Consider the following 24,842-nt stretch of genomic DNA (forward strand, 5'->3'; position numbering starts at 1 on the left):
ACAGCGAATCGCGGCGCCTTTAGACGACTGGGCCACCCGTGCCCCCGACGCTGAAGCTGCTCATTGTATTAAACACCTGATTGTCCAGACTAAAGCGTAAATGAACATGCACATTCAAGTTCGTAAATCAGGCAATCCATATACATGGGTTCTTCTTTCACCACTGGCGCAAAACAACAGCTCAGAACACGTTTAACTGTGGTAGAGAACTGAATATGTCTGAGGAACAGGGCATCCCCGAAGCAGTCGTAGCACTACGATCGTCGTACGTCTACGTTAAAGTATGGGAATTACGACATTCGTAGCGTTCGTGAAACGGAGCACAGGTTCCTTTGCTGGATGTCTCTTCCCGAGATTTCTATAACAATATGTTCTTAGTTTTGTGATCGCCTCTGTGATCTCGTGGATAGAGAATCTCGTTTACGAGATTCGGAAATCGAGGTGCTGCTCCGAGTGCACTTTAAACCCAATGTATTCTTAACTCTAAACGTTGCGTTTGTCCCCCAGCTGTTCGGGTACTTCCAGTCTGCGGCGGAGGAGGAGGAGATGACGGTCGGGGAGGAGGTCAGCGTCTTCATGGTGTCGAAGAGGAGGCGGATAGGAGAGGCTGCAGGTACGCGCATATTTAACCCATTTTTTCAATCTAAATTAGTCTTTTAAGATTGAGTGTTTCTTTCTGAATTTTCACCAGGTGCCATTCTTATTTTTAGCCCCTAACATTACTGTGGGTGGCGTACAGAATATTCTACTCCAAACTTAGAATAAAGGATCATTTGTGGCTCGGCAATGTGAGAGAGTGAGTATGATTTTACGCCGCTTTTAGCAATACTCCAGCAATATCACGGCGGGGGACACCAGAAATTGGCTTCACACATTGTACCCATGTGACGATTCGAATCCGGGTCTTCGGTGTGACGAGCGAACGCTTTAACCACTAGGCTACCTCACCAACCCTGCTTGGTAAAGACAATAGGCTAATACCATTCATTCGTTCATTCATTCATTCAATGTTCCTCGAAGCATCGAGATAAGCGAGTTAATGAAGACCACACTGTACAGCCGTAGTAATGTTTCCACATGCCCTATTGCACTGTTGGCGTTAAGTACACGTCATTTGTTGACGTCAAATAGACGTCATAGACTATGTCTCTTGCATGTGAATAACGTCACAGCCATGGGAAAATCAGCTTGTTCTAGTCTTGACCTTTGCCAGTTTTATGCCCTAAAGTCGATCGTCGGACAAGGCAATAACAAGTACCATCCTTCTTTTAACGTCTTTTGGTATGACGCGACCGGGGAACATACAACCGATCTTACGCTCCCCGGGTAAACGCTCTGATCACTAGACAATGGATGGAGTCGAAAGGACTGGGGTCACGAGTATCGCAGTCCTCAAAGGCGCCCCAATCAAGAGTCAGAGTTGCTTCCCTTAGTAATGCAGACTCCGATGATCGTTTGGTTTAACTCCAGATTCGTCTTAGTATTGTATCTTGGTTTGTCAGCACCATACCATTCATCGCCTAGGACCTGTATCACTATGGGTGCTTCTCTAACATCAAGCTGACACGCCATGTTATAACTGAATACTGTTAAAAGTGAAAGATTAATACAACGGTCGGCATGTAGGGTAGTTAAATTCGAAACCATTTACGGACAGTTATAACATGGAACAAACTTCTTTCTATAGGTCGCTACATATACTACATACCTTTACATCGATAGCATTATGCAGTTAAAAACTGATTTGATAGATTGCTTTTTTAGATCGATGTTTTTTTTTATAGAAATCTCAACTCGCAAAATTTCCTTTAAAGGTGTATTGTTTATTTTACGAGATATGTTCAATCAAAATGTTGTACCGGGTGTACATAAACGGAATTCCATTGTGACGTATTTAGGGCCACGTGTTACTTGAGGTCTTCCAGCCTTTTGGAATAACTCGATGACTATCTCAAAGTGTCAACTGTTATATATAGAAAGTACTTAGCTGCGTTATAAAACAACAGCCACATTAGTACCGCGTTATCCCTAATTAGAGTCCCGATAGGAACACGGTCCTGTGCTTTATGCACAAGGGAAAACTAACAGCACTCAAACATTTTTAACTGGAGTATGATTAATTATTTCTGAAATTATCCCAGTGGGCCCCATGAGGTCCCATGTTCGACTGAATGAACTGCATAATGCCTTAACATCAACGTTAGACGTTCCGACGGAGCCAGGGGACCTTGCATTGAGTGGCGTGACGCAAGCGCCCAGTCAGAGTGGCAAAACACATTGTGTTCTGTGAGGCGCAGTTGTGTGTGCGACGCCCCTGTCCCAGGACATCACTCAATTACCTCGCATTATGATTATGATAACTGAAACAATCAGCCCCGATTGCCTAACAAATCAAGTCTGGTAGAAAGTGGATTAAGTCTTCCTCAAACTGCCATCTATAGCTTGATTTGGAGCCACTCAAGCATGAAATATCAATAATTCTAAATGGATTTATAATGGTGCCTTTAATATTGCAAGCGCCCTCGCCGACCCTTGCTGTGACATAAATGAACAATGAATGCTCCCTTCAGGGCCGAGTTAGGAGGCCTGGTCGCCATTTTCTCGAGTCTGCGCATTAAGCAGCTATTACAGTTCCCTGTGCCAAGGCTATTACCCCTCTCGGCGTGATGTCCAATACGAGATGGCGATTAGTTCCGGCCCATGGGTATTTCCTTCGACACTTTCTTGTCCGAGACATCTGGCTTCGCTTGACAAATAGGTTTTGCGCGTGTCTGCACGTGCACTTACATTTGTCTAGCAGCTTAGCGGAGTTGTCCCCCCTTGGGACGCCCCTACAATTGCTCGCGTCGTCTGGGGTGCCAGGGGGCTGACATTACGAGGGCTCTGGCTCCGTCTAGAAGCAATCGTGTGAATTACCGGATGTCTTATTTTCTGATTATAACAGCGCTGAAGACCTTTGACATTTTAATTGTGTATGTTTAATTCTGTTAGCCAACAAATTGTCAGAGCAGCAGCTCCTTCATCAAGAGCTGCGAATGTTAGCATGGCTGAACTTTGACGCCCAAGTTATTTGTCATGCTGGGCTTGGCTATTTAGCAGGACATAAAGAAGTCTGTCCAAGCCCAACAGAGTGATTGAGAGGAGAGGAACTATTTGAATGAGAGCGTGTTTTTCTTTAAAATAATTCATTTGAGAATTTCAGAAGCGTCAATATTGCCTCAAAGTTTTTTTAAATTTATGTTGAAAAAACGAAATAAAGAAATTTCATTTTGACAGGCCCATACGGATCAAATTAGCATTGGTTGCAGACAAACGGGATGCAGCTCGTGTGTGGTATCTACTTTGTTCAAACACACTAGCACGGTATGCTGCTGTCATATCAATTATTACATTCAGGGCAAACCTTGGATTCGAACCTACCATCAGCGGATCTAGGCACGACTAAGGGCTATAACTCTGTACAGTGAATAGCGGCGTTTCAAGCCACTGGACCACCCTGTGTCCCCAGGTTCAAATCACTATATATCGACATTTTTATGAGATATAACAATAATTGTCAGGGATATATTTGTTTCAAGATACTTCTTTCTTTCTTTGTTGTTCAACGCCGCACTCAGCAATTTTCCAGCTATATGGCACGGTCAGTCAATAATCGTGTCCAGACGAGACAATCCAGTGATTGACACCGTGACCATCTATCTACACATTTTGGATACGATGACATACATCAACCAAGTCAGCGACCCTGACCACCCGATCCCGTTAGTGGCCTCTCGCGACAAGCATGGGTTGCTGAAGACTATTCTAACCCGGATCTTCACGGGTTGTTTCAAGATACACTGAGCAATGAAACACGTTGTGAGTGGGAGTTTGCGGTTATTGCATTGTGATAACTATGTACTATGTATGAATTCAAACCTTTGTTTTATTGATGAGGCATACCGCTGGATGATTTGCCTCTCTAAATAACACGTTTTTTGAAGAAGCAACTATTTTTATGACTGCTTCCATCAGTCATATATATAACCGACAGTCGACTGGATACTGGAAAAATATGGTAAGGTTTGAAGTTTTTGAAGGTTTGAAGGTTTAACCAAAAATGGACTTGACACAATGTCCGTGTTGGGAATCGAACCGGGCCTTTGGCATAACGATCGAACTCTTTAACCACTAGGCTAACCAACTGCCCCAAGGTTTGCAGTATAAAACTCCAAACCTTTAGCTTCATAAATGTAAGCCCCTTTTCTAGATGAATTAATCAATTTACTGGTATATTTTCATGTTTAAGAAATACAGGGCTCGTAAAAGTATGGTTGTAAAGGTTAAAGATAATCCAAAACTATATAAAAAGTTTAAGGTGATGCTTGAAATGATAATTAAAAATGTACTCCCTTCATATAACCAAGTTGGATGTGTTTTGCTACTTTCTGAAAATATACTACTCAAAATAATTCAAGGATCACCTGAGCATTTCATATGACAGATTATTTGTTTGTGTGTTTGTTTGTTGTTTAACGCCGCACTCAGCAGTTATATGACGGCGGTTAGTCTTCTTAGTCGCCTCTTACGGCAAGCATAATCGCCTTTTATGGCAAGCAAGGATTGCTGGAGACCATTCTTCCTCAGATCTTCACGGGTCAATATGACAGATTAAATATAGTAATATTAACTATAGTAATATGAAAGAATTTGTTGTCCATACCATTTTTTAGTATAGTTTACAGACCCTAAGGAAAAAACTTTAAACAAAAATTTATATTATTATTCATTCTTGAAATTCCAGATTAGGAAATCCGTCATCCAAATAGTTAGAAAACGTTTACCTTCTTTACGTTTAGTTGATGTCACAATGCACCTGTAGGGAACACAATTTACTGCCATCAAATTACCTTGTTTTATTGTAGACACACTTTAAAGTACTTGTATTAAAGCCCCAAGTATTCGCCATTACCGTTATTTACCAAGGTATCAATTCCCCTGGTTCCGTGTATCAACAAGATCTCCACCCGTGATTTATGTCCTAACGCTCTACCCTGAACGGTGCCGAATACCCATTGGCTTGACTAAGGCCACCACACCACCGTCAGGAAGCATATAAGCGCCGTCCATATATCTTGCTCAAGTGGCTAATATTGTAGTCGAGTATCTCACAGGCGACAGAACACTCCTTCAGCATAATGTGAAGGCTTGTGGTGTTTACACGGGTGAGGGGTTCACCTTGATGTAATAAATCTGCTGCCTGTGCTGTTGTGTGTGTATGAACGTGATCCCTGTGACTTGGCGTGGTTGACCTATTCACAATGACGGGTGCCATTATTAGAAAAAAATGTTTACAAACTGGATTAATGTTATGATTTTATTACGTCAGCATAACTTGAGTTATGGCCCGTTTGTGTTACGACCTTAACAGATTGACGCTGTTTCTAAGAGTGAAATGAAAGAAAAGAACATGAAAATATATTCACATGCAAATTAAATATGGTACATATATACTGACGCGATAAAGTAACGAAACACATATTGACTTGTTAGCTTGTTGGTTGTTTAAAGCCGCACACAGCAGTACTCCAGCTATTTGACGACGGCCTGTAAATAATAACATTGTTGACAAGACAAACCATTGATTGATAATATAAGCAACATGCCACGCTGTCCAGTTTCCACCCTTGCCGAACTAGGCTGGAATTTCTAAGCTCGATCGTACCAATGGCTATTATGAGTCATGTCCTTTCTATGTCCACCTCTCATATCACTTGCATTTGCTTCAAACAAAATAGCAACGCCGAGTCAAGACGATCTGATCTATAATCAATAATTTTATTGCTAAAAAATGGGTCGTACTTCGCGAAGTGCTTCAAATCACTTGAGCACCTTGGTTTAAACATGAAAAGATTTGGAAAATATCTGTCGACGCCCATTTGACGGTACACATGCTCTGCAAATGCTGCAGTCGACCGAAATCTGCACGGCAGTTGCAATGTTGTTTACGAACCGGGTGTCGATTTCGTTACGCCATTTTGATTAGACTATGCATAGTGATTCGTTAGTCCAGCCGAAATATAACTCCATAATTCTGAGCATGTGTCTTGAATTGTCGCTAATCAAATATACACATAATTATTTATTTATTTATTTATAGTAGTCCAAATTGTTAATCAAATGGTCTGCATGGCGGATGATGTTTAGGCTAAGTATTTTGATACAAGTCCTCTAATTAAGAGAAGCTCTTTCTCTGACTGAATAATAATCCGCTGATCGTTGGTTCGGGATGAGGTTTTCTTCCGGATGACGATCCATGATTTATCAGCACCATCCACGTGTTCCGTGGTGTGACACAAATAGCGTCACTCCCTAATGCCCCAGGGGCCACGGGTGACCCAGTCGTCTAAGGCGCCCCAGAAACCTATGATTGTGGGTTCGATTCCCGGTTCGCCCCGATTATGTTTCTAGGTTTGTCAGCACCATACCTGTGCTCGTGGGTTTTACCGAAGTGGTAAACGTCTGAGACCTGCATCACTTCGGGCTGTCCTCCCACATTAAGCTGACACGCCATGATATAACTGGAATACTGTTAAAAGCGGCGTAAAACCCAACTCACTCACTCACCCTAATGCCACCAACAGCTAAAATATTACTGTTATGTTTGTTCAAAGGTACTTTATGTCACAAGTTGTATGCATATATCTAATTATGAAACACGTGAAACGGCTTCACTGCTATTTTCTAATTCAAGTCATGATCTTTGACAATCACAAGATTCACTAGTGAAATGAAGACCTTCACTTAAGTTAACAATATCTAGTGATCTCGGAGTTACCTTAGGAAATTCATAGGGCCAAACAATAGGATGACATTCCAATGTCTGCTAAGTAATGTGATAGTCACGTGCACGAAACCAGTTCTAATATGGACTCCCACCAATGCTGACCGAGGTCCTATTGGACAAAGCCGAACCGAACGTCCGCAAACTCTGACCATGCTATGTCATGGAAGCTGTGTTTGTCACGTGACTGCAATAGTTGTGCTATTTATAAAAAAATCGAATATAATTGTTTTATCAATGCGATAACACAATCTGATAAACTCGTGTCCTGTAAACAAACATGTCTACAAATCATTTGACACGATGATAAATGGGGCGGTTCACTCCAGCATTGTATTTATACGCCGTTTCCAAAGACTTCAGTGAGTAAAGATACGTCGTGAACACCGATTGTTTTAAGAGAGGCGTGACCTGATTATTACCTTTGTGTGCTTCCGTTTTGTAAATAATTATTGTACATGTATAATTGGAGTCTTTGGCCTGACAGCACCATACCATAGAATTTTAGTGAGTGAGTGAGGGAGGTTAGAAACGCACCGCTTTGGCCAGGATTTCAGTTATGACATGGCATGCCATATTGGAATATTATATCTACATCACAGCAACAGTAAACTTTAATAAAAGGGACACTGGCAGGATAGGATTTGTATACAGCGAACTGTTAAGAAGTATTAAACAGAAAGTCATTTAACAGACCAATAATGGCTGGAATGTATGATTTCTGGGCCGTGTTTGTTTTCAGCATCGGTGTTCGCAGTCGGCGACCAGAACGTAGAATATTATATTCGGAATGAAGTATGTGACGACTGTCATATAGTATCTTACGCGCCTTTTTGACAACTTGCTGCTCATAAATAAATATCACCGATGTTTTGAAATTAGTCACATAAATTTGTGCTTGCTTTATTTTAAATTGATGTCATTTTGATTTATTTAAAACACACAGGCTCCCATACCAGCAGTAGTCACTAAAAACAAAAATGCTTTGAATAAATTTCTATAAGAGCAGGAGTTAACCAAATCCATTTAACTTTTATCCTACCCTATTACCGGACAATATTCAGACACTGTAAACCACCGATAAATTGTGTCCAACTGTGACATGTCGAGTTGCGGTTGTGGCGAACCCATTGTCCGGTCTCCGGATCCTTCATGTTGTTTTCAGTATTCGACCTCTGCTTGTTATCGTTGTCGCATAAAAATGTCCTGTGAAGTCGAACTGAAATTTATGCACCAACTTCAACCTCCATCAATGTCAAAATACAAATTCATATGGTTGTTTCTAAACATTTTATGACGTGTTTAACATAAACTTTATTATAACGTGATCGTCAAAAGTTCGAGTACGATATCATTCTTTGGGTTTGAAGAACGACATTGAAAAGGTATTTGCGGATGCGTCGATACGTAATCTACCACCTTAGGCGCGTTTGACAAGACCTTTTATATAGAGCACGACAAAGCACAACACCTTGTTTGATACCCTATTGGAGACAAGGCCACGGACTATGCCCTTTAGCAACCATTTTGTTGTAGTGTCGGTGGCATGTTGGTCAGAGTCAATCGCCGACAGGGGGAGCTATTGTATGGCTCATACACCTGGATTATCCTTAATCCGCGCGTTAGGTGGCGCGTGGTACCCCTGACAAAGTCTTCCAAATGATGTCGTCGCACTGGGCACACTGTGAGGACAATACATGTGAAGAACATGTAATCTGTCATCATGGCGACCTTTGTTGTGATAGTCTAGGCTATTTTAGTGGGCTCTTTTAAAGGGTAGTGTTCACGGCGAGTGTGTTGAATCATTGAGAAGGTGGTATGTACGAGGTGACGTGAATGTCACCGACCGGGCGATATTAGAGATTAGCAGACGTCAAACATTTCACTCACCTCAGGAAGTATTGATTTGTTTCCAACAACAGGCCAATAATGAATAATCGGTGGATACAAAATGTACAAATAATGAAATAACAAGTGATCTGTAATCGAAATTAAAGTACGCTGATCTGAGAGTAGATATAACTTTTACAAGCCAGACATACGGACAATATTGTGTCTCGTAATCTCCACGTAGCGGATGAAAAAATGAGTTAGTCTGAATACCGCTTTGAACAGTGTTTTAGTTATATATCAAGGCATGGCTTTTCTGTGAAAGGAAATCCCAGTGTGATGCAGGTCCTAGATGTTTACCACGTTGGTGAAACCCGCAAGCACGGACAGAGTTTGAGTAAATGAGATTGGTGTCGCTTTGAACACAATATATGTCAGACTGAATAATATCTCTTTGAAGGGTTATTCACACTGCACAACTAGTTAGAACAACTTCTTGTATGCAATTAGTTGTACGAACTGAAGTATGCAATTAGTTGTACGAACTGAAGTATGCAATTAGTTGTACGAACTGAAGTATGCAATAAGTTGTACGAACTGAAGTATGCAATTAGTTGTACGAACTGAAGTATGCAATTAGTTGTACGAACTGAAGTATGCAATTTGGTGTCCACACAGGGGCGAGTTGCATACACCTTGGGTTTCGCGAGATCGCTTCCTTTATTAGCCGAGTTGATTTCCGGAACTCATTTCTGAACGTTGTGCGAGAATTGTAGAAAATTGAGAAATGTAGGGACCTTTAATTGCAAAAAAATATATTTGACGAAATAATGTATTTGACGGCTTTAAGTAAAGTATGAGCGAACCAACTATTGCTCTATACCCGAAGTACATTATGACATATACATTATATTTGTATGGTCATTTACATATTCGATACAAACATAATTTAATGTATATATGGCGAAACTCCATTTCCTCTGACGTTAAAACGAGGCGGAGAGATCAACACACGCTTAAAGAAAAAGGGGCATAACTTCGAAGAAAGCCTCAAAGGTTGCATATCATTGATGTTAACCATGATGGTGTGTGAACCTTTTATTCGGGGCGCACCTATGATTCGAGCGCACGACCGACATACCCTAGCTGTTACCAGTCCGGACTAATGCCGACTCTATAGCACTAGCCCACTGAGATACCATCCAGCAGTTTAACAGTATACTGACTCCGAGTCGACCAGTTCTTCTTTTAGCCCCTTAATGCCGAACGCCAGACAGGGTAGCAACAAGAACCATCTTTTAACGTCTTTTGGTACGACGAAACCGTGGATCAAACCCTTGACCTTCCGCTCTCCGGGCGGACGCTCTACCACTAGGCCACGGAGGCGGTCCCTCACCTGTTACGGAACTCATTCCACAGCGTCACATCTGTACCACATGTCAATAAAATTCGTTAAAATATACGATATCTCCAAACCTTTACATTTCGATAGATCGTAACTAATGCAACTCATCTTGCTATAGTTGCTTCTGTTAAAAACGTCGACGGCCATGTTAGATTTCAAAGACGTCATTTCCCTTGATCACGCGCTTGACCTTGATGGTCTGAAAAACAGATCCCAAACCATCCTCCGGTCAAAACAGATCGGTGAATACGGTAACGGACAAGTAGATCGGAACTCCACTCGGCCATCTTGACATTCAGAGTATTACTCGGATTGAAAATAGCTTTAATGGCACACGCTCCATCCATTGGGTTCACTCTCGTTAGCATGGTACAAAGAGGTGTTTGAACCGGCAGAAAACGAGCGTGATTAGTATTGTGGGCTTCGCGTGCTTAGAGTAATGTTGTTTCCCCATCGCTTCCAAGCACCTACCAACCTTATTCACATTTCCTGCGAGGAAATGACGCTCATACAGATCCCCTGTAGACGGAGGGAACACGCACGGACGTCTACTTGACGGCAAAAAGATGTAATCTGGTGGAAGCGCGCCGTGTTTTATGAATTAGAAACAATTGGTGCGATGCGAACTGTTAATGTGTTTTCGTCAGGGTGGAGGGGTGTGGGGTTGGGTTGTGATGGAAACTTTAGGCATCTGTCTGCTAACCTATTTATTTATTTATTTATTTATTTATTTATTTATTTATTTATTTATTTATTTATCTATTTATTTTCAAATTAATGTAACAGGAAAGTTATACAGAGTTGCAAAATGGATGGAATATGTCTTATTATTGTGTCGTCTTCTTCTTCTTCTTCTTCTTCTTCTTATTATTATTATTATGTTGTTGTTGTTGTTGTTGTGAACATACCAAAAGTAGAAAGGCGGCTGCTTGTGAAATTAATGTTGCAGATGGCAAACTTCATTTGTAAATGTACGAAATTTGGGAAAATGATATCATAGTGTTTTAGTTTAATCATGACATGTGTCATGCTGGCTCCGTGTCATTGAACTATTCCAGGAACACCCCAACTAGATGTCAGGCAAGCACTAGCTGACATGGCTGATGACAGAGGAATTATTATGATATTGGATAATTGACATTTATTTCACATTTTATGCTTGCGTCATTGACAGATGGGGACAACTTCCTTTTATTGTTCAAAGCTACTAACGTGCTACTATTGCAACCCCTGTGTGATAATTGCGCTGGGGTAGGTAATATTTCAACAAATACATCGTGGGTAAGAATCAACTGAGTGGGACTTCGTCACTAAACGAATCGAACCTGGGACTGAGGCATGACGAGCGAATGCTTGACCATGCTACCTAACTGTCCATCATGGCAAGGTGGCTATGTTAGAGAAGGTTGGGGAGGCGGTGGAATCTTGGCTTCAAAGTGGGGTTATTGCAACAAGCTACCTAAAACCAATTTTAATTGAAATAGCATCGAGTGAGTGAGTGCGTGAATATTTATTAACGCCACGTTCCGCAGCACCAGTCATATGAGGGCGGTCTGTAAATGTTGAGCTCACTCACTCGAATACCAGATTCGCCCTGATAATGATGTTTGACTCGTCAGCACCTTTCCCGTCCGTGCACGTGGTTTTCCTCAAAGTAACAGGACCCGTGAAGATCCGGGTTAGAATAGGTCTTCAGCAACCCATGCTTGCCGTAAAAGGCGACTAACGGGATTGGGTGGTCAGGCTCGCTGACTTGGTTGATGGATGTCATCGATCCAAATTGCGTGGATCGATGCTCATGATATTAATCACTGGATTGTCTGGTCCAGACTCGATTATTTACAGACCGCCGTCATATTGCTGACTTAAATAACAAACAAACAAACAAACATCAAAGTGATAAACCTCTACGACCGAGATGACCGATACACCGTTCAAAGAGTCGACTTACGCAAACCCACTCGCTCACTTTTAACACATCTTTGTTTACACTATCTGTGTGCTACATTCACAATTGTTATGCAGTATTTCATCTGTTCCTGTATCAGGTGACCGGAAGAGGCGCGACACTGTCCAATGTCTGAAATATGTCCCGGCCATTGATGCTTACGTCACGGCGTCACAGAAAGGCGCCCTCTCTATCTGGACAAACAAGGTGAGGCAACTCTGTAAGGAGGGAATGGACGCAAAAGTATTCATTCATTTAATCAAATTCTGGAAATGGAAATGTCAGTGGCACCACAAGTTCCTTGAGTCAACGTATCAAACTAAATTCACGGACATGTGACACTCGGTGAGTGAGTGAGTGAGTTGGGTTGAAACGCCGCTTTGAGTAATATTCCAGTTATATCACGGAGTCTCAGGCGTTTAGCACTTCGGTGAAACTCGCGAGCATGTGTATGGTGCTGACAAACCTATAAACATAATCGGGGCGAACAGGGAATCGAACCCAGGATCGCAGGTTTCTGGTGCGGCCAAGGGACGCAACTCTCTGTATTAAACCGTGGAGCAAACATTGCCCGCTCGTCACTGTGCAGAGTTGTGTCCCGTTAATGCCCCATTGCTCCCGTTTTGGACTGCGGTATCTTGGTTATCACCATAATCGGGCTCGTGTGTTGTCCTTAAAGTGGTAAACGTTCAAGACCTGCATTACTGCATGTTTTCTTTCCAAATTTAAGTGACACTCCGTATTTGACTGAAATGTTTTTTGTTCAAAGAAAACTTACTCACGCACTCCAAACCGGATCTTCCGCCGAGAGCGTTAATGCTCGTCCAGATAATAAACTGCACTTGACAAAATTACTCATTTGTTTGTTTTGTTTGTTTGTTTGTTTTTTAACGCCGCACTCAGCAATATTGCAGCTATATGACGGCAGTCTGTAAATAATAGAGTCTGGACCAGACAGTCCAGTGATTGACATCATGAGCATCGATCCACGCAATTGGGACAGATGGCATGCATCAACTAAGTCAGCAGCCTTACAACCCGATCCCGTTAGTCGCCTTTTACGACAAGCATTGTCGTCTTTTACAGCAAGCATGGGTTGCTGAAGACTTATTCTACCCCGGATCTTCACAAATTTGTACACCTACTCGTATGTAATGTCTCAACTTAATATTATAAATAATCCTATAATCCTATAATCCAACTTTTGTATTTCAGCTTCGGCTCCAGGCCTGCATTGACATCAATGTAAGTATGACTATACATGTTTCAAAACTTCAATTTGTTTGTTTTCTTTAACGTCGGCAGCCTGTAAATGATGTAGTGTAAGTACCAGACAAACCAGTGATTGATATTATGTGCAAAGTCTCACGACGGGATTCGATGACATGCGCCAAGTCACCGAGCATGACCACCCCATCCATTCAGTCGCCTCTCGCAACAAGCATGGATTGCTGGGAACCTTTTCTAAACCGGTATCCCAGAGGCTTTGGTTATACCTAGGGTTGTAATTGCAACTGAAAAGACAAAGAATTTAGTGTTAACATCGATGTATTGATATGTTTATTGAACAGAGATACCAATATAACGTATCAAGGTTTAGGATAGTGTCCTTTCTATGAACTGCTTCACCACGAAGACCGCCCAGAAAGAGGGGCCTCCGGAATAGCGAGATTTTACTGTATCTTGGTGATCTGTTGTTTGTTGTTTAACGTCGCACCAGCAGTATGCCAGCTTTATGACGGCGGTCTGTAAATGATCGAGCCTGGGCCAGACAATCCAGTGATTGATATCATGAGCATCGATCCAATTGGCATCGATGACATGTATCAACCAAGTCCACCAGACCACCCGATCCCGTTAGTCGCCTCTTACGACAAGCATAGTCGCCTTTTACGGCAAGCATGGGTTGCTGAAAACCTATTCTATCCCGGATCTTCACGGCCCTTGATGATCTGCTGAAGACTTAAGTACAACTGGTGTTTTATTGCAACCAACAGTTAACGTTTTCGATTTAAATATTAAGTTTATATCCATCGTAATTTATATACCCATTCCATCGTGAGAACGGTGTAAGAATCTACATGGAAACGTCGCCTGTGATGTTGCTGCGGTTGTAATAATGACCAGTCTGCGTTTCCCCTGTCCCCCAGGAGCCGGCGTGGGCCACAGGCTGTGACTACCTCCCCGTGCTCCGGAGGGTGGCGTGTTGCACAGAGAGGAGCATTGCCTTGTGGGACAACAGGGCCAAGGGCAAGAATCAGGTACGTGAATTAGGATTTAGACATGATGTATTTTCAAATTTGCGGATGTGAGTGAGTATTTGATGCCCAGCATTTGCAACCCGTGGTGTTAAAGAAGGAACTGGGCGACCATTACTGTTTCCGGTGCCTTACGTTTTATTTTCTTAACAATTTTCCCAACTATGTACGTTGATTACCTTGTATAAAGAGTTTAGAATAAGTAGCATCATTAGCAGAAAAAAGTGGCACGTAGCTATAGATTTTTGCTTATCATATTCTTGCGCCTCCGTGGTCTAGTGATAGAGCGTCCGCCCGGGAAAGCGGAAAGTCCGGTGTTCGATCTCCGGCCGCGTCATACCAAAAGACGTTAAAAGATGGTACTTGTTGTTACCCTGTCTGGCGTTCGGCATTAAGGGGCTAAAACAAGGACTGGTCGGCTCGCAGTCAGTATACTGTCTGGGTGGGATATTCATGTTAAACTGCGGCATGGTATCTCAGTGTGCTAGCACTATAAATCGGCATCAATCCGGACTAGTACAAGCAGCCACACAAACACATACACGTACATGCACGTCGCTATATAAGTGCAATAATCTTGGACGCGACGTTAAACCCCATTTCACCTCACCTCACCTGCTATGGTTATTACTGATTTCATAATTTTACGTTGTTGGGTAAACATAACCTACGATGTGATGTATATTGTTGCTTATCGCAGTGTTAATCAGGGTGCATGCATTTTGCATTCCTGCTCCCTGTGAAGTTAACCTATGTGTCTTCAAGTTTATACTCAGTATTTGTACGGTAAATAGTGGAAGATATTGGCGATACTCACGAAATCTTTCATTTTCTATTTGCAGCAAATCTTTACAATCAAACCTATTGAGCACTCTCCTCAGTGTATGACAAATATCCCCACATCTACCACCCCCCACGAGGACAAAATTCTGTTCGGCGACGACCAGGGCTACGTCAACCTTCTAACCATCTCAGCTAAAGACATGACGATGAAAAACTCAAAGGGGGAGAAGAATAACGCGCAGAACAACCTCGTCATTGACCCCAACAAGATGACGTAGTGAGCTCTTTTGTAAATTCAAAATGGCTGACGAAAACATATCTGAAAACCTTTCAGAAACCTTGAGGCATACAGTTTAAATATAAAATAACAAATAACAAACACAGAAAACGCAAATCCAAATTGTGGTTATCGACTAATTACAGGACATCTCGCAAATTTAATGGGTTCATATATATTTTCTCTAATTCAATTTTGTTATCTCAAATCTCTTTTGTATCGCTCAGATGTAAAGGTGAAGTCCCAGGAAATCATAATTTCAGTTTGTACTTTGCTGAAGCCTTCAAACCGAAATACGGCATTAACTGTGTATACGTTCATGCAGACACGCTTACAAGTATGTTTTGACACCGAAGCGTCAAGAAATATTATCACAAAAGTTGGTAACAGCAAGAGTCAGTGCCATTCTTTTCAAAATAGCCCGTTTTGTCCAAAATATATACATTTTAATCATCTTTTAGAGAATATTTCTTTCTTTAGCCTGTATGACAGGAACCGTGATATTGCAGGAAATATTTCATGACGAAACAGTTCAACACGAAAACTATTGTGCAAATCTTGCTCTTTTCTTGGCCTTGTTTATTGTTGGATCAAAGCTACCTACGACATGGCTGCATAGAGTTTAATAATTGCCGGGGAAAAGAAAGTATAGACTTGAAAATTTGAAGTGACTGAAATACAAGTGTATTACAAACATTATAAAAAACGTTACTAGCCTGAAAACAGTCACTGAAACACTGTAAACTACACTGTAAACCCGTGTCAAATACATCACCTTGTTTGTTTCACTTTTAGCCACCACGACACATAGGTGTATACTTTCTTTTGCCCGGCAGTTTAGACTAAAAATATAAAAAGAACTGACAATAATATAGACATTTTGGTTTTTTCCAGCCCCATTCAGAGAAGAAAACTCCATGACGATTGGGTGCTAAAGGTACAATGTAAATTTGTATATTACAACTGTATACAGTAAATCACCGTTAGTGCGGAATTTACTTCTTCAAAACTTTTTTATATTTATATGTCATTAGACAGTATTATACGTGCTAATGATTCGTTAATACAGAAATTTGATAGTGATTCATAAGAAGAAAAACATGCTGATGATATAGTAGGAATCATACAGTAGACACTTTTAGAATAATATTTTTCTTATTATCATTTTTATTTAGACCGGATGATTCCTCGGGAAACGGTGCGCTCCCTGTAGTGATTATTGCTAATGTTTTAGTTGAAATTATATATTGTTATTACGAAAAATGGGGGTTAATTATTTTGTTTTGTTTTGTTTGTTTGTTGTTTAAAACCCACACTCAGCAATATTCCAACTTTATGACGGCGGTCTGTAAATAATCGAGTCTGGACCAGTCATGGGAGTCATGGCATCGATCCACTGGGGGTTAATTAGTAACATAGTTATATAGTTAATGCTCAAAGGTAACGTTTTATCGTACATAGCTACTGGGGTGAAGGAATAATTAATTAGTACATTGTTACTAAGGTAGAGCTGATTAAATTGTACATTACAAATAGTTATTGGTGAGGATATAGTTGTATATTACACTGTTATCACGCTGAAGAACACCCGAACATTACATTGCTGGGACTAGTTGTACATTAAATAGTTTGTGGTAACCATACAGGTAAATATCAAATTTTATTTTCTTCAAAATAAATACAATATACTCAACTCCGAGTTCACAATACGAACTATATGTGTAGATATAGTTTCAAGGAGTGTCCTCAACGATGTGTACACTTGATACATTGCAGGTGAAGTATTTCCCCGACCTCCGGTGCTTCGCGTCCTGTTCCCCCTGCAGCACCAACTCCTTCTTCCTGGAGGAACTAGACCGACTCAACAACCACGACACGGAGTAAGTCTAGCCTGCAGTGCCGGGGTATGAGTATTCCTGGTCCGGTAGGGTTTGTTTGTTTGTTTGTTTGTTTGTTTGTTTGTTTGTTTGTTTGTTTGTATGTTTGTTTAACGCCCCACTCAGCAATATTACAGCTATATAACAGTGGTCTGATAGTCGAGTCTGGACCATGAGCATCAAGAGCTTCGATCCACGCAATTGGGATACGGTGACATGCATTAACCAAGTCAGCGAGTCTGACCACCCAATCCCGTTAGTCGCCACTTACGACAAGCATGGGTTCCTGAAGACATATTCTGACCCGGGTCTTTAGGGATCTGGTCCGATAGAAATCCTTGTAGCTTGTAACTAATCTCTAATTAAAGGACATGGGTTCCTAGCTTACAATGTCCTACCGTTCATTGATTCCGTATATACTGCGTGAAGGACCATGATTTCATAGGACTGTGGTGTTAGACCATCCATATTGTTAGCTCACCTGGCTTAAAGTTAAGCTAGTTATGTCATGTCCTCTTTGTCCGTCGTCCGTCGTGCATCTTCTTCTCCGGGACCACTCCAGTGATGAAGTTAACATGTCATTTACAAAAACATAGAATTCAGGACCACAATGAATTAATTATTTGTTCTTTGGAAGCTATACATTCTTTTATTAACGGTGTTTTGTGGTGTATCTCAGCAAGCCTATTGTTTTATTGTTAGACATTTTGACCAAAACCAAATAAATTTATAAGGCTTGCTATGTTATAAATATACCATACTGTTTATCGATCTCAAATTTAAATCCATGTTCAACAACAAAAACAATAAAACAAAAGAAATCGATATTTTATGCAACAGTGCCATCTATTAAAAGTTTTAAACGGCGTTGCAATCCAAGAGACAGCACTTGAATGCAGGGTTGAAGATTTCAATCAACGTAAATTATTTTGGTTAGAGTTATCTCCCTTGGACCGTCTTCTTTTGACCGGTGATGTGGGAGTTGATTGTGGAATGTGGTGGTTATGATTACCGTGCTCGTTTGATCATATAGATGATGGGGCTATATCCACGCATTATCATCAGCAGATTATGTATCTTTAGGATGCCTAACAATCGTTTAGCTACAGTACGTCATAATTCAATAAAATAATCACTAAACGTAAATTGTGTGTTTTCCAGGTTATAGTGTGCAACTGCTGAGATTGATGGATAAGCATAGTTACTTGTTAAACAGTATAAATTTTCATATCTTACTTAATGCTGCGGATAAAAAAAACAAGTGGTAATTATTTTTTAAATGTCAAACATAACATCAGGTGATACTAATAGATCATGCGAAGTTTATGCTTGTTTAAGTACCATATTTCCTCGATTAAGGGACTAGTCATTTATTGCCGACTTTTTGATGCGCTAATGTACTAAAAATAATTACCCTCATTCTCTTTCAAAATCCACCCTGAAAAGACCAATTGCAAAAGCACTTTTCATTTTTGTTGTTGCTAAATGTCCAATTTTGCATGACCCTTCCCTAATATGTGTATCATTTTGTATATTTTGTGTGACTGACTCCCCCTGACCCATTGCCACCCCCACCCACCAGCCCCACCCCACATAATAAATGACAGATCCCTAAAGAAGTTACTTGGTGCATCATCAATGCCGGATTTATTTCTGTGTAAATCTGGAACCTACTAAATAGATTGGCAAATGTGGACTTTCCTCCAACATGATGTTGGCATGTTTGTTTGGGACAAATACTTGTTCCATCAGTGCTTCTAGTGTTTCAGTGTGTGAAGCCCATTTCTGGTGTCCCCTGCCGTGATATTGCTGGAATATTGCTAAAAGCGGCATAAAACCATACTCACTCACTCACTCACACTAGTGTTTCAGGACATCAAGCATAGCCAGTGTATGATTTACATTTTGTGGTGAAATATGAGGACAAATAATTTTTTCCACTTTCTGGAACAAATTATTTTTTTCAAATCCAAGATCCCTGCAGAATTTCTGTAGACTGATCAGCCCCTCACTCCGCCATGGATTGTGGAATTTGATCCACACTGGATATGGCTATAATTTCTTAAATATTCTATTTAGATGTTTAATCTATTTTGTGAGTATTTTAAAGGTTAGCCACAAAACATATTTCCTCATTCCCAGTGGACCCCGCCGTGATATTGCTGGAATATTGCTAAAAGCGGCGTAAAACCATACTCACTCATTCCCAGTGGAACTTCTATATATGTTGCATTGTGACACAGTTGCTTTACCTCCATCCTCCAGAGAAGTCCGCGGAGTGTCTATCCCCAAGGGTGTCAACTGTTTCAACTACTGTACCAGGGCCAACATCATCGCCACCGGGGGAGTGGACAAGGTTGTCAGGGTGTGGCACCCACACATATTCTCACGGCCTACAGGTGAGTCACTTTCAAAAATAAAACTAATTAACTTACTAATTATTTCATAAATTAGTTGTCTCAAGATTTCAGCAATCTCATTAAAATCTGATATAAGTGCATTTAGATCATGTATTCTTATCTGAAGACCTGATCCTCTGTAGGAACTTGGATCTTTAGTGGGCAGTCTGAGTGCAGGCTTTTTAATTCTATTCAACATGTCTGATTCTATCTCTTGAAAATGAACCTAAACGTGCAGCTCTGAATGGAAAACAATAATGGCTGCTCTTTGTTGATGACTGCCATTTCTGAGCACCGTGGCATCTACTTCTTATATATCCCAGTACAAAAAAAGAGAGGTGTTATAGCTCTTAGCTAGCATTTAGGATATCTTTAACATTAGACAAACTTATCCTTGAATTGAGGAATTGTTACCAACATTTGCTGTAGACCAGGGTTGAATGGCAGCCTCTAAGAATGCCTAGACAATTCCCAGCTGTACATGTTTAGAATTCCAAGCTGCTGTCAATGTACATCTATCATTTTCACATGTTTGATTTCCAGGTAAACTTCTAGGCCACCTGTTCACCATTATAGAGATAGCCTGCAATGAGAGAGACCAACATATTATCAGCCTCTCCACCGCCAGGGTATTCCGGGTGTGGGATATACACACACTCACCTGCCTGCAGGTAAATAATTCACCTGTCACAGGTAAATAGTCTCATTAGTCTTAAAGGTAAACACTCTCACCTGTGGCAGGTCAATAGTCTCACCTGTCGGCAGGTAACTACACTCACCTGTCTGCAGGTAAATACTCTCACCTGTCTACAGGTAAATACTCTCACCTGTCTGCAGGTAAATACTCTCACCTGTCTGCAGGTAAATACTCTCACCAGTCTGCAGGTAAATACTCTCACCTGTCTGCAGGTAAATACTCTCACCAGTCTGCAGGTAAATACTCTCACCAGTCTGCAGGTAAATACTCTCACCTGTCTGCAGGTACATACTCTCACCTGTCTGCAGGTAAATACTCTCACCTGTCTGCAGGTAAATACTCTCACCTGTCTGCAGGTAAATACTCTCACCAGTCTGCAGGTAAATACTCTCACCAGTCTGCAGGTAAATACTCTCACCTGTCTGCAGGTAAATACTCTCACCAGTCTGCAGGTAATGCAGGTAAATACTCTCACCTGTCTGCAGGTAAATACTCTCACCTGTCTGCAGGTAAATACACTCACCTGTCTGCAGGTAAATACTCTCACCTGTCTGCTGGTAAATACACTCACCTGTCTGCAGGTAAATACACTCACCTGTCTGCAGGTAAATACTCTCACCTGTGTGTGGAAATTATCATAATGGCCCATTGTTCTATTGTTATTTATGTATCAATGAGTATGAATTTTGTAATTTGACAAACTGGTCACCCACATTATTTCTTCTTGAAACCTGCAGACAGTATGAAACTTACCTTTGCCTCTATCATGAATGTTGTGTGGTTAGTATGCACCATGGATTAAATGCATGGTTACCTGTGGTTGCCAGGTGTTCACAGACAACGAGGAGAGGCCAGGTGAGAAGAGGATATACTCCATGTTGTTTGACAATAAACACGAGAGGCTAATGACAGGTGAGTCAGCAATATAATATCAATGATTTTTCAAAGATAAAGTTTCAAATAGTTTTGATTTCAAATAATTTATTTTTTGTATCATATAATGGGAATGTTTCTCGGCAGGATAGAGCCAACAGATAAAAATGATATCTGTTGGGGGGTCATATGCAGAAAGAGATGCAAATATCAAAGGTGAAGTAAGGACTACTTTCAGTGTTTACAAAACAAACGTGGTGTCGCCCTTGTCATTCAGCGATCAAATCAGAATTAACCATCGAAAATCGGGTGAAACTCCTGGGATAATTGCTATCATTATCAAAAGAATATGCTAATAAACTGAAAGTCAGTATCTAACTGTGACGTAGCTAAGGCATTTTACAAGTTTGTGCAACTTTGGAGATATAAATTGCGAAACAAAATTTGGCATAGCAGGATCAGTTTCCATATCTGTGCTTGTAGACCTCTGCGGCTTTACACATCCAGAAACCACAATCCACATTTCATGACCCACAACCCTCATCCACAGACCAGAATCCACATTCCACATCCAACAATCCACATTCTACAACCCATATTCCACATTCCACAACCCGCAACCCACACTCCACATTCCACAATCCACATTCCATGACCCACAACTCACAAGCCACAAGCCACGACCCACAACCCACAACCCACATTCCACGACCCACAACCCACATTCCACAATCCACATTTCATGACCCACGACCCACGACCCACATTCCACGACCCACAATCCATATTCCACACCCACAATCCATATTCCATGACTCACAATCCACATTCCACAACCCACATTCCACAACCCACATTCCACATTCCACACCCACAATCCATATTCCATGACCCACAACTCACAATCCACATTCCACAACCCACAATCCACGACCCACAACCCATATTCACATTCCACATTCCATGAACCACAATTAACCCACAACCCACAATCCACATTCCACATTCCACGACCCACGAGCCTATTTTTAACATTCCACAGCCCACACCCACACCCACACCCACACCCACACCCACACCCACACCCACAGCCCTCATACATCAGTCCTATATTTCATGATGTTTCTCTTGTGAATGTGCTACTGCACTGAAAACCATGGTACAATGTATATATCGAAAACACTACCGGTACTATATCACTGTCTTGTGACAAACACTCAATCAGACATGAAACGGAAGATGTAAACAGATATCAGCTGGAACTCCGGAAGTGATGAAGACAGCCTGTAAAGTCTGAAACAAGATGACATAATGAATGTCCCGTGATACAGAAACAAGAATAACATCCGGCGCCTAAAGAGATCTGGCCTGGCTGCACAAAGAGGTTGAAACAAATCTGTCACTTGTTGCGTGTCCATTCCAACAAGAAAATATGGCAAAACAAAATTAGAAGCAGATCCAGAATTGTGACAATGGGGACAATAAATTCAAGTTGTTTTTTTTTAAACAGTTATGGTGAAATGTGGGGATATAATTGGTTCCCCATTAGAGATATACAGCCTTGGAAAGGGAAAGACAATGTCAAGGTGCCAATTTTGTCTTCTCCTAATGCACATGAAAATGTCATCAAGCTAGTTTTATTTGTTTGTTGTTTAATACCGGACTCAGCAGTATTCCATTTTTATGATGGCGCTCTGTAAGTAATCGAGTCTGGACCAGACAATCCAGTGTCTTACATCAAGAGCATCAATCAGAGCAATTGGGATACGATGACATGCATCAACCAAGTCAGCGAGCCTGACCACCCGTTCCTTTTAGTCGCCTCTTTTGACAAGCATAGTTGCCTCATACAGCAAGCATGGGTTGCTGAAGACCTATTCTCTACTTGGATCTTCTCGGGTCCATCAAGCTAGTCTGGGCTGTCTTGACAAATGGTTTGGATGTAGATTAACTGTGTTGAAAGATTGATCAACCTGGATAGACATATGGGCAATTATTATAGATAGACATATGGCCATATTATCATCATTATTATGAAATGATAAATTCATATGATCACATCATCCCTCTGGCAACCAGGTTTTGTTTCACATAGGAAATTAGTCTTCAAAGAATCTCACCATGACTTAAACGCAAATTAGGGATACGGCTGACTGGAAAATATATCAGAAAATGAAATGACAATAAATATATTTTGTCATCCAGCACCTTGATTTTATCTGCCAGTTGGCAGAAGTCAGGATGATTTCTTGTTTTTTTGTTTTGTCAATATTAATAAAGGAAATTGACAAATAAAAAAAACAGTCGAAACTAGATTGGCAGGGGAGATAACTCTGTTTCCACCAATGTTTCAGGGTCCAGTGTTCTCGATGCCTGGCCTCTGACCCGGTCAGTTCAGGACACCATGCAGGTGCCACACACACACGACCGACCACTCAGTCAGGTGAGTTGAGTTTAAAACAGGAATTTGACCATAGACTCATCCACACAAGTTGTAAAAGCCAATATTGTTTTTTGTTTGTTTGCATGCTTAGTATTATTTGATGCATTATTTACATGGTAATATTAAAAAAATGAAGAATTCTCTAGTCTAGGGGGTATCGACATGGCAATATACACAAGTATTTCAATAACAAGAAGATACTTCTGTCATTTGGGTCCAAACATTATTTTCAAAAGAGATCCTGATTTCCAGTAAATGATTTTTAACGTATTTATTGCATGTACCGTATTCAACGTAATAAGCTCTAATAAGCGCCCACGGCGATATTTGTTAATATATTGGCTAGCGAACAATCCCAATAAGTCACCCCTTCCGATTGATCAATGTGCACAAGACTTATTTATTCATGTATGATACGCACTCGTGTGTTATGTGCATCTTTAATTATGGGCAATTATATTCTGGAAAATATATCTGTCGTTTATAATATGCACAGACTTTTCTTTTGTATCATTTCAGGCTGTCCGCATAAACCACGACTCTTTTTTCTCACTAAAATTGTATTCTAATAAGAGCCCCCTATTTCTAATTTTAAGAGCGCCCTGGGCGTTTATTATGTCAAATACGGTAATCGTTAAACGTTAATCTATGAAAAATCAAAATATTTTTTTATGTTTGGGTGCTATATTGATAAAAACATGCACATTTGCGTATTTCCCTATTCGTGCAACGACATTCAACTGATGATGTCCTACAGTGCTATTGTAAGCAAGGATTATATCCTACATAAATATAGTATCCTACCTTAGTGTGGGAAATCTGTGATAGGTTATGTCCAAAAATTAAGAGTAATTCATCCCAGTGAAACATACCTACAGACTGTAAGTGGAAATAGGAAAATGTATACTGGGATGATTTACACTAACTTGAATCGGTGTATATTATCCCATGACAGACTTCCTTTGCACATGCATTGCATGCTGTCATGACATGTTATTTATGTTGATACTTGCATTTTAATTATGTTTGGTTGGGATGTGGGGTGAGAAATGTGGGGGTAAATATATGTTGATAGGATTAAACACACTGATATGGGTTCAAATTCACTAGGGAGAATCATCCTGACACCAGAGAATTTCATCCCCGGGGTAGGATAATATTCGCTCTTACACTATGACATTGTGCAACAAGGTTACGATGCAGTGACATCATTGTTAAAGCTCTGAAGC

At 40.8% G+C, this 24,842-nt stretch overlaps 1 protein-coding gene across 5 annotated transcripts in view; it reads left to right on the forward strand.

Annotated features, from left to right (window-relative positions):
* Nucleotides 1-24,842, forward strand: part of LOC124141951 (WD repeat-containing protein 64-like) — a 79,506-nt gene that overhangs the window by 17,235 nt on the left and 37,429 nt on the right. For all 5 annotated transcript variants that reach the window (XM_046510144.2, XM_046510146.2, XM_046510145.2 and 2 more), the window contains exons 3-13: nucleotides 508-613; nucleotides 12,107-12,213; nucleotides 13,222-13,251; nucleotides 14,157-14,267; nucleotides 15,107-15,324; nucleotides 16,219-16,261; nucleotides 17,101-17,204; nucleotides 19,467-19,600; nucleotides 20,144-20,271; nucleotides 21,125-21,209; nucleotides 23,525-23,613. In XM_046510144.2, coding sequence (XP_046366100.2) covers nucleotides 508-613; nucleotides 12,107-12,213; nucleotides 13,222-13,251; nucleotides 14,157-14,267; nucleotides 15,107-15,324; nucleotides 16,219-16,261; nucleotides 17,101-17,204; nucleotides 19,467-19,600; nucleotides 20,144-20,271; nucleotides 21,125-21,209; nucleotides 23,525-23,613 — 1,155 coding nt within the window. The remainder of the gene's footprint in view (nucleotides 1-507; nucleotides 614-12,106; nucleotides 12,214-13,221; nucleotides 13,252-14,156; nucleotides 14,268-15,106; nucleotides 15,325-16,218; nucleotides 16,262-17,100; nucleotides 17,205-19,466; nucleotides 19,601-20,143; nucleotides 20,272-21,124; nucleotides 21,210-23,524; nucleotides 23,614-24,842) is intronic.

The sequence above is a fragment of the Haliotis rufescens genome, unplaced genomic scaffold, assembly GCF_023055435.1.
Source record: "Haliotis rufescens isolate VD_foot unplaced genomic scaffold, xgHalRufe1.0.p SCAF_3, whole genome shotgun sequence".
NCBI lineage: Eukaryota > Metazoa > Mollusca > Gastropoda > Lepetellida > Haliotidae > Haliotis > Haliotis rufescens.